Below are 13,476 nucleotides of genomic sequence, written 5' to 3' on the forward strand. Positions count from 1 at the left end.
CCTGAAATGGGAGTCTTATTGAGCCGACGTTGTTGAGTCAACCCTCAACTATGCAAATCTAAGGGCAATCCCGAATAAACAGGAGTTCATAGTTAGCTCAAGATTAAGATCGAGTTACCTAGGTCATCTAGGTGAAATAGTCAATCTTAAACAGTAAACAACATTATAAAGTAAGAGTGACTTATTTCTTGGTCCAGATCTTATGCAAACCCATTGCATAGGACACCCCCACTTCTCATGTCATAACATGTACGAATTAGGATCACATCGTATGTAGCACTTTACAACTCTTTGTAACAACTACAGAGTAGGCCACATCCAATGGTGTTACCAGAATAAGAATACGGTACCCAGCCTCATTCATGTACCATAGATCATTTTGACTATTTACTCGAACCCCATCCACTCTTATGACTCCACCTAATGTTCAAGTACTCATACAATAGTCATGGGTCTTAATTTATTGGATTTAGACTTTCATACAATTTATAAAATCAATAACAAGTACATTGATAATAGAAAATGTTTATCATTTTACAAACTGCGAGTTTTTAGAACATAAAACTCAACAGGAAGTTTTACCAAAAGGATAAGAAAATTTAACCTAACTCGACTCAACATGAACATAAGAATAAGAGTAGAGAACCAAAAAGTCTTTAATAACGAAAAGAAATCATGCAAACTTACCAAAAATATGAGAGAATGTTCAAGAGTTGCTAAAAATACTAGGACATGACAAGGAAGATTAAGGGAAAAGAAGTTAAAAGAGAAGTTGGAGAAAAAAGAGAGAAATGGTAGGAGAATAAGACTAAAGTAACTTTTTTTTTGGAGTTAGAATTTTTTTTTTTTTATTTAAGGGCAATTTTGACCTTTCGCACCTAATTTATCCTAAAACTCAACTTTTTTGAAAAGTGATCTCAAAAGTCTTTAGCCCCCAACAAATGTCTTATTTTTGGCAATTCCCTATGGAAGTTCCAAACACTTTATCATAAATTCCACGATCTATGGATTTTTTTGTTGTTCAAACGGTGTGGTGAGTTATCTTGATAATGTTAATTGTTGTCACTGTGCACTCTTAATATTATATTCTCATTTAATATTAAGGTCCCATTGAATACAATTATCCTTTTGTTTTAAGGCTATAAATGTCCCTATTATATAAAAATAATATCTATGTTATGGTACTGGTTGATTCTAAATATTGTTATTATCATGAAACTATTATAACTTATCCAAATTAGATATGGATTCTTGTGGGCTACACAGGTGGAGGTCTATAGATTGTGAGATCGAGAAATAGGAAAAAGGAATTTAGTGGTGGGTTTAAATTGATATACTTATAAAAGTTCAAGCTTTAAGTTGATACAACTATTAATTTAGGGTTTAAATTGATTGAACTCCCAAAATTCAAGGGTATATATAGATATTTGTCCTTTTTGTATATATAATTTGGTTAATGAATTTCAATGTTTACTTAGAAAAAATAAAGTCCATCATAAAAAAATGTAAGATACTTTTGGCTTAAGTTTCAATATTACTGAACTTTTAATCAAAATACTATTGGACATGAAGGTTTGGTTGATAAAACATTTTGATTTTTTCTTTAATAATTAAACTTATAAACATATTTTTCACTTGCAAACTTATTTAGTTCATTATCTACTATCGATCAACACTTTTAAAAATCGACAATGATTGTTGTTGGAGTTAATCATTGACGACAATCGATAACATGTGAAGTTATTAAAAAATTGAAGGAAGGATGAGAGAGATGAAGATCAAGTATGCAAACTTCGATAATAAATACTATTAAAATTAGTAAAATTGAGGCTATTTAACACTAAAAGTTGGGGGACAAAATCCTGCCTTGTTTTTTAGCCAACTCGTGTACTTTTGTGTTTGTAATTTGAATAGAAAAAGAAAGGGTAACCAAAAAAAAACCTAAAAAATGGGGCTCATTTATTTTTATTCCAAATGTTAGCTATTTAACTAAACAATTGAGAAGTCCCACATCGAAGGAACACGGAGCAGGAACTTAACAAAGTGCTATAAATACAAGACATTGCCCTACGTTTAAACATACTTACCTGGACGGGATCAATGGGCGATCATCAAGGTCTATGGTCTAGGTTGGTGACCTCCACTGCACATATCGGAGGGGTGCCCGCCTAAGGTTTGCTCAAGTGGCAGAGCCTATGTCATAATTTGTGGTTGTGGGGGCCTGCGTTCGCGCGGCCCCTCCCATTTTCCTAGTACCAAATCTTCTTTTGTTCTTAATACATTTTTTTCATTCTAATTATTTCTGATGATTCGATGATGATTTCTCTGTCGCAGAGCTGGGTTGCTTTGAAAATCATTGATCAATCCAACACAATCCTCATATGAGGATTGTGTTGGATCAATGATTTTGAGAATATGGATTGGTTGATAAATGGTTCGAGCTACGAATCGATTGTCTTAGTCCCTGGGGTTGTCAAATGGTTCTTCATGTTCAAAATCTCTCTGAAATTGGGAGCTTCTTCCAAATGATAGTGACAACATTTTCAACTTCAGATAACAACTCGCTTTTCGTTTTTAAAAACTTGTTGAACGCGCCTGAATGTTCTCGAGAGCAAAGACAGTCAGATTTGTAAGGAACTCAATGTGCTCTTGAGCTTGATGTGTTTGACGCCTTCTTTCTATTGGAACTTGAGATGCTTTTTACTTTCCAACACGTGTCTTGAGTATGTCTAGCCTTCCAGAGTTCACAAAAAGGTTCAGTTGTTTTACTTTTGCATGGCAGAAGTTTAGACCTCTGTAGTCCAGCTTTGAATTGTGGTGTTAGAAGAATGAACCAACCATTACTTTTTAGTCTCTTTCCTTTGAACTTTTGCAAAAGCTTCAGGAATAACTGTGAATGTTTTATAGATAAAATTCTTCCCTTTCGAGTTCATTGAGATTCTTAATGAGAGTCAAAAAGGTAGGAAGAATAATTAGGGAAGCAAAAGGAAAAAGGAAACAGATTTTCATTGCCATTTGGTGAAGTCAAAAGATATATCCCACAGGGAATAACTTTCTGCATTTAGCCTGAAGCCTGAAGCCTTAGGAGATAGTGTCAGATGCTTCTTTTGTGGGCATCAGATTTAATTCCTGGTTGATCCTTTATTTTGTTCTTCAATTTAAAAGTTTGTTCCAAAAAATATGCTTTGCAACTTTGAAATTGGTTCGAAAAATTTCAGTTAAAATAAACTATGGAAATTGAATTGAAGGGGTAGTTGGTGTCTTAAAATTAGAAAGTAGATGCAATATTACTAACGACTGTATAGAAGATGAAGAGATCATTGTATCATGTTGTTACCATTTGTTTCAACTGAAAAATATTGTTAAAATAAGGTTTGTTTTTAAATATACAAAAATAAACCAAAATATTTACAAGATATAGCAAAATTTTAGAATTATCAATAATAGACTTGATAGACACTAATAGTAATAGGTACTTATAGTTTTTTCCTTCATTTGAATTCAGAAAGAAGAAGAAAAAGAAAGGCAGAAGAAAGAGGAAGAAGAAGTCGGCAGACTGAAATTTAAAATTTAAAACGTTTGATCTGTCTAATGAAGAACGAGAGGAAGGCGTCCAAAACGAGATGAACGAGCAAGAAATTGTAATGCGTGTGCGACATCAAGCGTTTTAGGGACTAAACGAACATTTTACACGTAGCTGACATCATCAGAAGGCCAAAATTCGAGTATTTTTTTAAGTTGGGCCAAATTTTGAGTGGGCCTTGAAAATTGACCCATCCGTATGAATTTTCCGAAAAGGAAATCGTGAGATTCACAGTCTTCGCTCATGTGCGATAGGAACTTTGAATGGCAGGGGAAATTAAACAGCGGCAACGACTTCAAATTGCAACGACAACAGTGACGGCGTTACCCGATCAACAGCAATGACAATGCTGATTACCCCGATGATAAAGATTCTGAAGTCGTCGATCAGAATATCCTACTTGATCTCATTTTGGTGAGTTTCTTTTTTCTTACTCTCCGTTATTTTGTGTTTTTATCTTGCTTCTTTGTTTTAAAAAAAAAAACTATAGTTGAAGATTACTTTGATCATGTTTCTTTGGTAGGACATGTTAGGCTTCAAGCCCCTTTAACACTTCCCCTTCAAATTTAACCAAGTTTTCAATTTCTTAGGAGTAGCAAATGATGTTTTTCCTAAAAATGGAATTCATATTTGTTGCTTATATGGGTTTCTCATTGTTGGTTATGGATAATAATGGGTGTGTTTTTGGTACCCCAATTCAGGTTGCTAGCTATCTGAACATCAAGAGCCTACTGGATCTCACATGTTAGACTGTGTAGAGGAAATTTGAAAGACATGCACTAAAAATGGTTTTACTGATAGGAGGTCTGAAGGAAGAATCAATGGGCCTTTTGAACAGTAGATTTATTTAATTGGTTCCTTAATAATGTTTATAGATTTTACACTTTTTGTGATGCTTTAGAAATAATATATTTGTCTCTTATTATCGAAGATTAGTATATATATTTTTTAAATTCATTGATTATTCCAGCTTCTAAGCGATAGCACAACGATGATGAGTTCTAGGCCACAATAGGACGAGTTCCCAAAGGGGTATGGAATGCTTTAGATTTGGAATTTTGTAATGTTTAATGTTATTTTAGTCGATGTTTTTTTTATCTTGCAACTATCACCAGCAACAAACTGTATGATAAACATGAGGTGTGTTTCATACATCTTCAACAATAAAGAAAATAGCTAAAGTGTTGAACAACATCTTTCAAAGCATATGCAATATAACTATGACATGTTAATCTATCATGGCCTTTTAGCTTACATTTGTCGTAGGTCATCCTTAAATTATCGAAAAGTCTTCGATTCTTGTAAACTTTTTTTAAGAAAGAAGTTACAAACAAAAGTATATAATTCAAGTGGTTAACAAAAGTGTAAAACCACCTTAAATCACCTAAAACAAGTATACAATTGATTCAGAATTAGACATTTGAAGTTTAGAATATGCAATATGTTTGCGAGATGTTACGATATAAAAAAAAAAAAAAAACAAAAAATAGCTAAAGTAACTCCCTAAAACATGTGTAAAACCACCTTAAGTCACTGATTTTGGATTGGACATTTGAAGTTTAGAAGATGTGATATGTTTGTGAGATGCTGTGAGAGGAAGAAAATTAACAAAAAAAACTTGCTAAAACATTTGTAGAATCACCTTAAATCTATAAATTAATTTCGAAATATACCTTTCAAGTTTGGTAGTTTTACCCAAGAAGATAAGAAAATTTAACCTAATTCAACCTAACGTCAACATAAGAGTAAGAGTAGAGAACAAAAAAATTTATAATAACAAAAAAATATCATGAAAACTTACCATAAATATGATAAAATGTTCATAAGTGACTAAAAATACTAGGACATCACATGGCAAGGAAGATTGAGGGAAAAGAAGTTAAAAGAGAATTTGGAGAAAAAAGATAGAAAGGGTAGGAGAAGAATAGGGGTGTTCAAAAAACCCGGTAATCCGACCAACCCAGACTACCCAATCCAAACCGCAAGAGTTGGGTTGGGTTAGATTTTATTTTGGGTTGGGTTAAAAATGTAAAAAATATTAAATTCGAGTTGGGTCTCATGTTACCCCATTTCAGGGTTGGGTCGACCCGACCCAACCCGTATATATATATATATATTAAGTAACAGAAAAAACGGTCAAATTAAAAATTAAAAAAAAAATCAGAACCGGTAACCCAACCTGGCCCAACCTGGAAATTTTGGGTTGACCCTCCAAAAAAGAACTAATAGGGTTCATTATTAGCCAACCCAAATTTTTGAGTTGGTCCACAAAAATCTTCCAACCCGGTCTAACCCGGACTATGTACACCCCTAGAGAAGAAGATTAAAGTATTTTTTTTGGAGTTAAAAGTGAATTTTTTCCATTTAAGGGCAATTTTGACTTTTCATATCTAATTTATCCTAAAACTAATTTTTTGAAAAGTGATCTCAAAAAGTCTTTAGCCCCTACACTTTGTCAGAAATGAGTGATGTTTATTAATGAATATATTTTCTACCGAACTTCTTTTGTTCAAATGGCAGGTGTGTTCAAAAAACCCGATAATCTGACCAACCTGGCCTACCCAACTCAAACCGTAAGGGTTGGGTTAAAAAATAAATAAAAATACTGAATTCTGGGTCGGGTCTCAGGTTACTCGCTGGTTGACCCGACCTGAATATATATATATTAAAAAAATAAAACAAATAAACCTTCTACTCCCTCTCCTCGCCTCACCGCTCCTAAAGCCAAACCCTTGTCCCTCGATTCCCTCCCCTCGTCTGACACTCCGCTCTGACGCTCCTCGATTCCCTCCCTTCGTCCGACGCTCCACTCGCAAGATGCAAATCGCGCCTCACGTTCGACGCTTCGACTCCGATCTCACGCTTCCGGCTACACGTCCTCCGGCCTCACGCTTCCGACCTCACGTTGATATGTCGTCCTTAAAAAAAAAATGGTGACTCAACCTGACCCAACACGAAAATTTTGGATTGGGTTGGGTTGACCCTTCGAAAATGAATCAATAGAGTTCATTATTAGTCAATCGAATTTTTGGGTTGGCCCACAAAATTCCTCCAACCCGACCTAACCCGACCCATGTACACCCCTACAAATGGTGAAGTGAGTTATCCTGATAATGTTAATTGTTGTCACTATGGAATCTTAATATTATATTCTCATTTAATATTAAGGTCCCATTTAATAGCCATTATCCTTTTGTTTTAAGGCCATGAATGCTCCTATTATATGAAAATAATATCTATGTTATGGTACTGGTTGATTCTAAATATTGTTATTGTCATAAAATTGTGTTATGGATTCTTGTGGATTGCACATGTGGAGGTCTATAGATTGTGAGGTCACTATTGAGCAACAATGACAAGTCGAGTGAGATTAAAAGAGAGAAACAGGAAAAAGGAATTACTGGTGGTGGGTTCAAGTGCCAACGACAACATAGTAATGAAAATCACAAGTCCCGCACAATGTCTATCCAATAAAACATAGTGGAAGGTTTAAATTGATACATTTATAAAAATTAAAGGTTTAAGTTGATACAACTATTAATTTAGGGGTGAAATTGATCAAACTCCCAAAATTCAAGGATATAAATTGATATTTATCTTTTTTGTATATATAATTTGGTTAATGAATTTCAATGTTTAGTTAGAAAAGATAAAGTCATCATAAGAAGATGTAAGATACTTTTGGCTTTTAAGTTTCAATATTCAAACAACTGAAGTTTGAATCAAAAGACTATTGGACATGAAGGTTTGGTTGATAAACATTTTGATTTTTTCTTTAATAATTAAACTTATAAACATATTTTTCATTTGCAAATTTATTAAATTCATTATCTACTATTGATCAACACTTTAAAAATCGATAACGGTTATTATTGGAGTTGGTCATCGATGACAATCGATAACAGGTGAAGTTATTAGAAAATTAGTAAAATTCAGTTTATTTAACACTAAAAGTTCAAGTGGGTGGCCAAACACCCTAATAATTTAGGGGGAAAATGTGCTTTTGTGTTTGTGATTTGAATAGAAAAAGAAAGGGTAACAAAAAAACCCATAAATAATAAAAGTAAAAAATGGGGCCCATTTATTTTTTATTCCAAATGTCAGCTATTTAACTAAACAATTGAGAAGTCCCACATCGGAGGAACACCCAGTACCTCACAAAGTGCTATAAATACAAGACAGTGCCCTACTTTCAAACATACTTACCTGGACGGGGTCAATGGGCGATCAACAAGGTCCATGGTCTAGGTTGGCGACCTCCATTGCACATACCGGAGGGGTGCCCGCCTAAGGTCTGCCCTAAGTGGCAGAGCCTACGTTATAATTTGTGGTAGTGGGTGCCTGCGTTCGCGCGGCCCCTTCCAATATTCTAGTTCCAAATCTTCTATACCTTTCAGGTATTCTTTTGCTTTTTTTTCACCGTGGTAACTTTTTATGATGTGATAATGGTATCTTTGTCATGGAGCTCGATGCTTTGAGTAAATACCTGTTTATGATATAAATGATTAGAGATATGATAGGATTGTTAATTGATTTGTGATATAAATTTGATTCATCAATGATTTTGAGATATGGATGGTTTGATAAATGGTTCAAACTATGAATTGATTAAGCGGGATATATTTTGGAATATACCGGAGAATAACGAACTTAACGGAGATTATATTTGCTTTTCGCTTGACTTTCTGCTTCAATGGAAGGAAGGTAAAAGATGTTAACCGATAGAGAACCCTGTTGTGTCGTTCTCAGCTGAACATGGGTCTCTGCGCGTATCTTAATCCCCATATTTTCGAAGGGTTGTCAAATGGTTCTTCATGTTCAAAATCTTTTTGAAATTGGGAGTTCTTCTAAATGATAGTGACAAATGTAGTGCTTTCAACTTCAGATAATTGGAATCTCCTTGAAGGCCCAAACAACTCGCTTTGGGGATCGGTAGTTTTTACGTTTTGTTATCGTTTTCTACTCAGAAACCAAGCAAAGATGTGAGAATTTAGTTTTTAAAAATTTGTTTTTTTTTTATTTTAGAATTTGGCTAGACACATCAAACACGCCTGATTTATATTTTGTATGTTCTCATTTGATGAGATTCGATTAATCATTCATGTGATGTGAGAGAGAGCCAAGACTAATTCATAAATTTGTAAGGAACTCAACGTGCTCCTGAGCTTGATGTGTTCGATGCCTTCTTTCTATTAGAACTTGAGATGCTCTTTACTTCCCAGCACGTGTCTCTTAAGTATGTCTAGCCTTTTAGAGTTCATAAAAAGGTTCACTTTTTCTAGTCGTTTTACTTTTGCATGGCAGAAGTTTAGACCTCCGTAGTCCAGCTTTGATTGTGGTGTTAGAAGAATGAACCAACCATTAGCTTCTTAGACTCTTTCCATTGAAATTTTGCAAAAGCTACAGGAATAGCTGTGAAGGTTTTTATAGATAAGATTCTTCCCTTCAGAAGAAATATGTTTAACTTTTGTTTTTAGAATTTGGCTAAAGATGCAAATCATTAGGAAATATTTTTAATTTTAAAAACAAAAACCGAAATCGAAATGGTTATCAAATGGGCTTTAATAATTGAAAAATTTTAAGGTAAAAATGATAGATGATGTTCGAAGTTTCATATCAATGGAGATTATGATCGTATATATTTCAATATAAGACTGTCTGTATTCCTAATAGATATAGTGAAAAAAAGAAAAAAGGGAAGTAGTTCATCCATTCATAACATTCATTGCCGGCACGAAAAAGTCTTCACAGAAATATGAGGGCAAAAATCAAACTCTTCTATACCTGTCAACCACCTAATATTTGAACTTCAGAGAAGAACAAAGAACATCAGTTGCAAGCACAAAACAATATTTGGATAGAAAAAAAAGTTGGCAACTTAGGAGTACAAACAGTTATTAAGGTCGTTTAGTAACAATTTTGTTTTCGAACATAAATTTTATACTATGCCATGCTCACATATTTTAACACTTGGAAAAATAGTTTTTTTAATGCAAATTTCCCTTTTTCCCAAAATTTGACTTCGATTATTTATAATATTAGTAGAAAGAGGATAACAAAACAAAATGACAAGCCTAGATCTTAAAATAGAAACCAAAACAAAACCGTTATGAAACGAGATGTAAGGTTTCTGTAAAGTCAACTAATATTTACTTCAAATCCAATATTACTGCAAAGATCAGAAAGCCAAAACAACTAAAAGAAAATAGTTGTAAACACAATGAATCAAAGTTGAATTCTGCCCTTAACTTGAAACAGAGGGATTTTTCAGTTTGATATTTGATGCAAGGACTAACATGACCAAATAGTCTAATAAGGAAAAGGGATCATAAATCAAAGCAAAACCACTCAATCATCCTCCTCCTTGTTATCTACAAATCAGAAGACAAAAAGCTATAAACAATCAAATCCTTAATCTCACCCTTAATATAGCGATATTTCCTCAAAGTCCCCTCCTTCTGAAACCCAACTTTCTCAATAACTCTTTGAGACGCCTTATTCTCCACATCCACAAACGCTTGCAATCTCACCACATCAGGGAAACTCCGGAACACCTCAGGAACAGCCATTCTCAATGCCTTCGTTGCAATTCCTCGACCCCAATAGTCTCTCGCCACAGCATATCCAACATCCATCTTACACGGATCGTCGGATAAGCCACCGACGCCAACGATGCGGAATACAAACATCCCTAATGAAATCCAAAGCCTGTTCCTTGGAAGTGAAAACGACGTTCCATCTAATGAACTTCATGACTCGTTCATCCGCTGCCCAAAGCATGAAATCATCAACATCGGAGAGTTGAAATGGACGGAGAGTGAGAGATACATTAGGTTTTTGCCAGCTTTAGGGTGTTTGATGAAATGTCAATGAGAATTAATGCTTTTGAGAGAAATTAGATTGGGGAGGGGCTGCGCGTTGACGCAAGCCCCAACTACCACAAATTATGACGTAGGCTCTGCCGGCAAGGGCAGACCTTAGACGCGCACCCTTCCAAAGTGCAAGGGAAGTCACGATGTCTAGGCCATGGCTATTCCTGATCGGCCATTGACCCCGTCCAGGTATGTACCTTTCAACGTACAACCTCATTTCTCTTTTATAGTGCGCTTCCTCCTTCTTGGTTTCCGGATTCTCCGATGTGGGACTTCAATAATGACTTACCCAACCACCCTTCACCAATTTTTTTTTCCGCCCTTCTAATTACTTGGTTTTTTTAAAAAAAATAAATGTTTTTAGGAAAGTTACTTCTTTTTTCCTCTTCTAATTATTTGTTGTTTTTAAATACATATTTTTAGGAGAACTTTTTTTTATTTTTAATAGTGGTGTTTGGGCCCAACTTGCATCTTAGGTGGAGTGGGCATGTTTGGGACTTCTATTATAACAATCGAAAATTTTCAGATTTATACCATATTTCGATTTCGATCTTTGAATCTTATTCTATTTTGATCCCTAAACTTTAGAAAATGATTTTTTTAGTCTTGAATTTTTTAAAAGTATTTATTTTGCTCCATACTATTAAGATTTTGTTAACTCTTTGATGAAATTGTGTCTGGCATGTGCTGAGCAAAATGAAGGTGAAGTAAAATGTCAACATTCAACGTGCCAAAATCTTAAACGCAAAATAACTTTTGAGTTCTATAGAAATCACTTTACCACCCAGTTTAAAATTGAAACTTACATTTTTTAGTGTGACTAACTTATTTAATTTAAAAATATAAGTCATCTTTGTTGAGTTTTATGTCCTAAAACTCGTAGATAGTAAATGTAACATTTGATCGATCATTAATAAAGTGTTATCAATATTTATTACAATAAATAATCATTGCTTATCTTGTATTTATATTTCTTAAATAACCATAATCCAATAAACTAGCATCTTAAACTGTTGTATGAGTCTTGAACTGTATGTGGAGGCATACGAGGAATGGTCTTCAAGATATAGCCTATATGGATAAGACTAGGTAGCTTATCCTAGTGACACTATGTGTTAAAGTACAAGAAGCCAGCAAGGACCAATCAGAAAATAGGATCCTGCCACCTAAGAAAAACAGTGCCAAGTTAGAAAATATAATTGGAATGGATATAAAGGAAAAGAAAGAAGGAGACAGCTAATTCATTCTGTTTTAAACAAATTGTATCAGCCTGTAATATAGGGACACTTGTCCACTATTAGGAGAATTTATTCCCTTCTCTATTTTTCTGATTTGCCCAAAACTCTAAGGGAAAGGGCATGTATAAAACGGCTATAAATGCCACTCTACAATGACATGAAATAAATATAGAAAAAGGAAGAAAATGCATCTTCCTCTATTTTTCTTCATTCCAGCTTGGTATCAGAGCCTTCAATGGCCAACACCTCGCATTCCGGAATGTCGACAACAATGTCTGAAACCACAAAGTTCAACACTCCACCATTGGACCAGCTTCTCAATCAAATCACCAACACTAAGCTCGAACGAGGGAATTTCATGTTATGGAAAACTCTACCCTTATCGATTCTTCGAGGCTATTGGCTAGAAGGACATCTCTCAAGTACAAAAGTCTGCCCTCCCATGTTCATTTCCCTCCCTATTGAAGGTATGTCAGTACATGAGGCAGGAACGGCTGTCTCTGATCTTTTCGGAGGTGCATCAAGCTCCACAAGTGAACAACTGTTGAATCCTCTCTATGAGGCCTGGGTCACAGCTGATCAACTATTATTAGGATGGTTATATAACTCAATGGCATCAGAAGTTGTTGTGCAGCTCATGGGCTTTGAAAATGCCAAAGGTATGTGGGATGTCATCTATGCTCTCTTTGGAGTTCAATCACGAGCTGAAGAGGATTACCTTCGTCAGGTGTTTCAATAAACACACAAAGGGAACTCCACCATGCCTAAATACCTGAAACTCATGAAGCTATATTCGGACAACTTGGCTCAAGCAAGCAGTCCGGTATCCCCTTGAAACTTAATCTCTCAAGTTTTACTTGGTCTAGATGAAGTATAACCCAGTAGTTGTTGTGATTCAAAGTAAACCGGATATATCTTAGTTAGATATGCAAATCTGAACTCCTTTCCTTCGAGAAACAGCTAGAGCATCAAAACTCGGCCAAATCCTCTATTGCTTTTGCAGGAAATCCATATGTAAATGTTGCATTTAACAAAGACAATGGCAGTGCCAAACCTACAAACTCCAACACTAGTTCAGGTAACTCAAAGTTCCAGCATAACAACTCTAAACCTTCTTATCCAAACACTAGAGGTGGCAACCGAGGCAGGGTCGAGGCAGGGCAATTGCCCGTGCCAAGTCTACTCCAAATATGGTCATGCGACTGATGTGTGTTACCAATGATACAACCGGGAATATGTGCCAAATATGAATCAGGGCAAAGGGTCTGGCCATCAACAACCACCCAACACCATTCCACCAGCCTTCATGACCTTCTACTTCAACAATCCATTCACTGCTACCCTGAAAATTCAGCTGATGTCAATTGGTATGCTGACAGTGGTGCCACTAATCATGTGACAGCAGACTTAAATCATATTGCCAATCCAACTGAGTATTCAGGTACTAATCTTGTAACCATTGGTAATGGCGATCAACTATACATTTCTGTTGTAGAAAACTCAAGTCTAAAATATGATCAGTGTGTCCTTAGCTTGGAAGATGTCTTTTACATTCCATCTATTACAAAGAATTTAGTGAGCATCTCTAAACTAACTCAAGATAATGATATATTAGTGGAATTTCATGAAAGTTGTTGAATGATAAAGGACAAGCATTCGGGCAACACTCTGGTGAAAGGCACACTTAAAGATGGTCTCTATCAACTTGGAGAAGCAACCGAACGACCATGTGATGTCTCAAATCATAGAAGATCAAAACTCTTCAAACCTATGGACAAAAATA

At 35.1% G+C, this 13,476-nt stretch overlaps 1 protein-coding gene, 1 long non-coding RNA gene and 3 other non-coding genes across 5 annotated transcripts; 3 read left to right on the plus strand and 2 right to left on the minus strand.

Moving 5' to 3' along the window:
- Positions 1-1,897: 1,897 nt before the first annotated feature.
- LOC120071874 lies at positions 1,898-4,680 on the plus strand. Its single transcript, XR_005480361.1, has 3 exons — positions 1,898-2,629; positions 3,506-3,997; positions 4,285-4,680. It is a non-coding gene; the product is annotated as an uncharacterized LOC120071874 (long non-coding RNA).
- Positions 2,080-2,242, plus strand: LOC120072408. The gene has a single exon (XR_005480468.1). It is a non-coding gene; the product is annotated as a U1 spliceosomal RNA (small nuclear RNA).
- A 3,101-nt stretch (positions 4,681-7,781) lies between the features above and the next one.
- On the plus strand, positions 7,782-7,945 carry LOC120072407. The gene has a single exon (XR_005480467.1). It is a non-coding gene; the product is annotated as a U1 spliceosomal RNA (small nuclear RNA).
- Positions 7,946-9,749: 1,804 nt separating this feature from the next.
- On the minus strand, positions 9,750-10,672 carry LOC120072150 (uncharacterized N-acetyltransferase YoaA-like). The gene is given in 3 exon segments (XM_039024563.1): positions 9,750-10,237; positions 10,239-10,427; positions 10,560-10,672. Coding segments are annotated over 3 exon segments (585 nt in total). The 3' UTR covers positions 9,750-9,954.
- LOC120072410 lies at positions 10,488-10,652 on the minus strand. The gene has a single exon (XR_005480470.1). It is a non-coding gene; the product is annotated as a U1 spliceosomal RNA (small nuclear RNA).
- Positions 10,673-13,476: the final 2,804 nt, after the last annotated feature.

The sequence above is a fragment of the Benincasa hispida genome, chromosome 2 (genome assembly GCF_009727055.1).
Source record: "Benincasa hispida cultivar B227 chromosome 2, ASM972705v1, whole genome shotgun sequence".
Taxonomy (NCBI): Eukaryota; Viridiplantae; Streptophyta; class Magnoliopsida; order Cucurbitales; family Cucurbitaceae; genus Benincasa; species Benincasa hispida.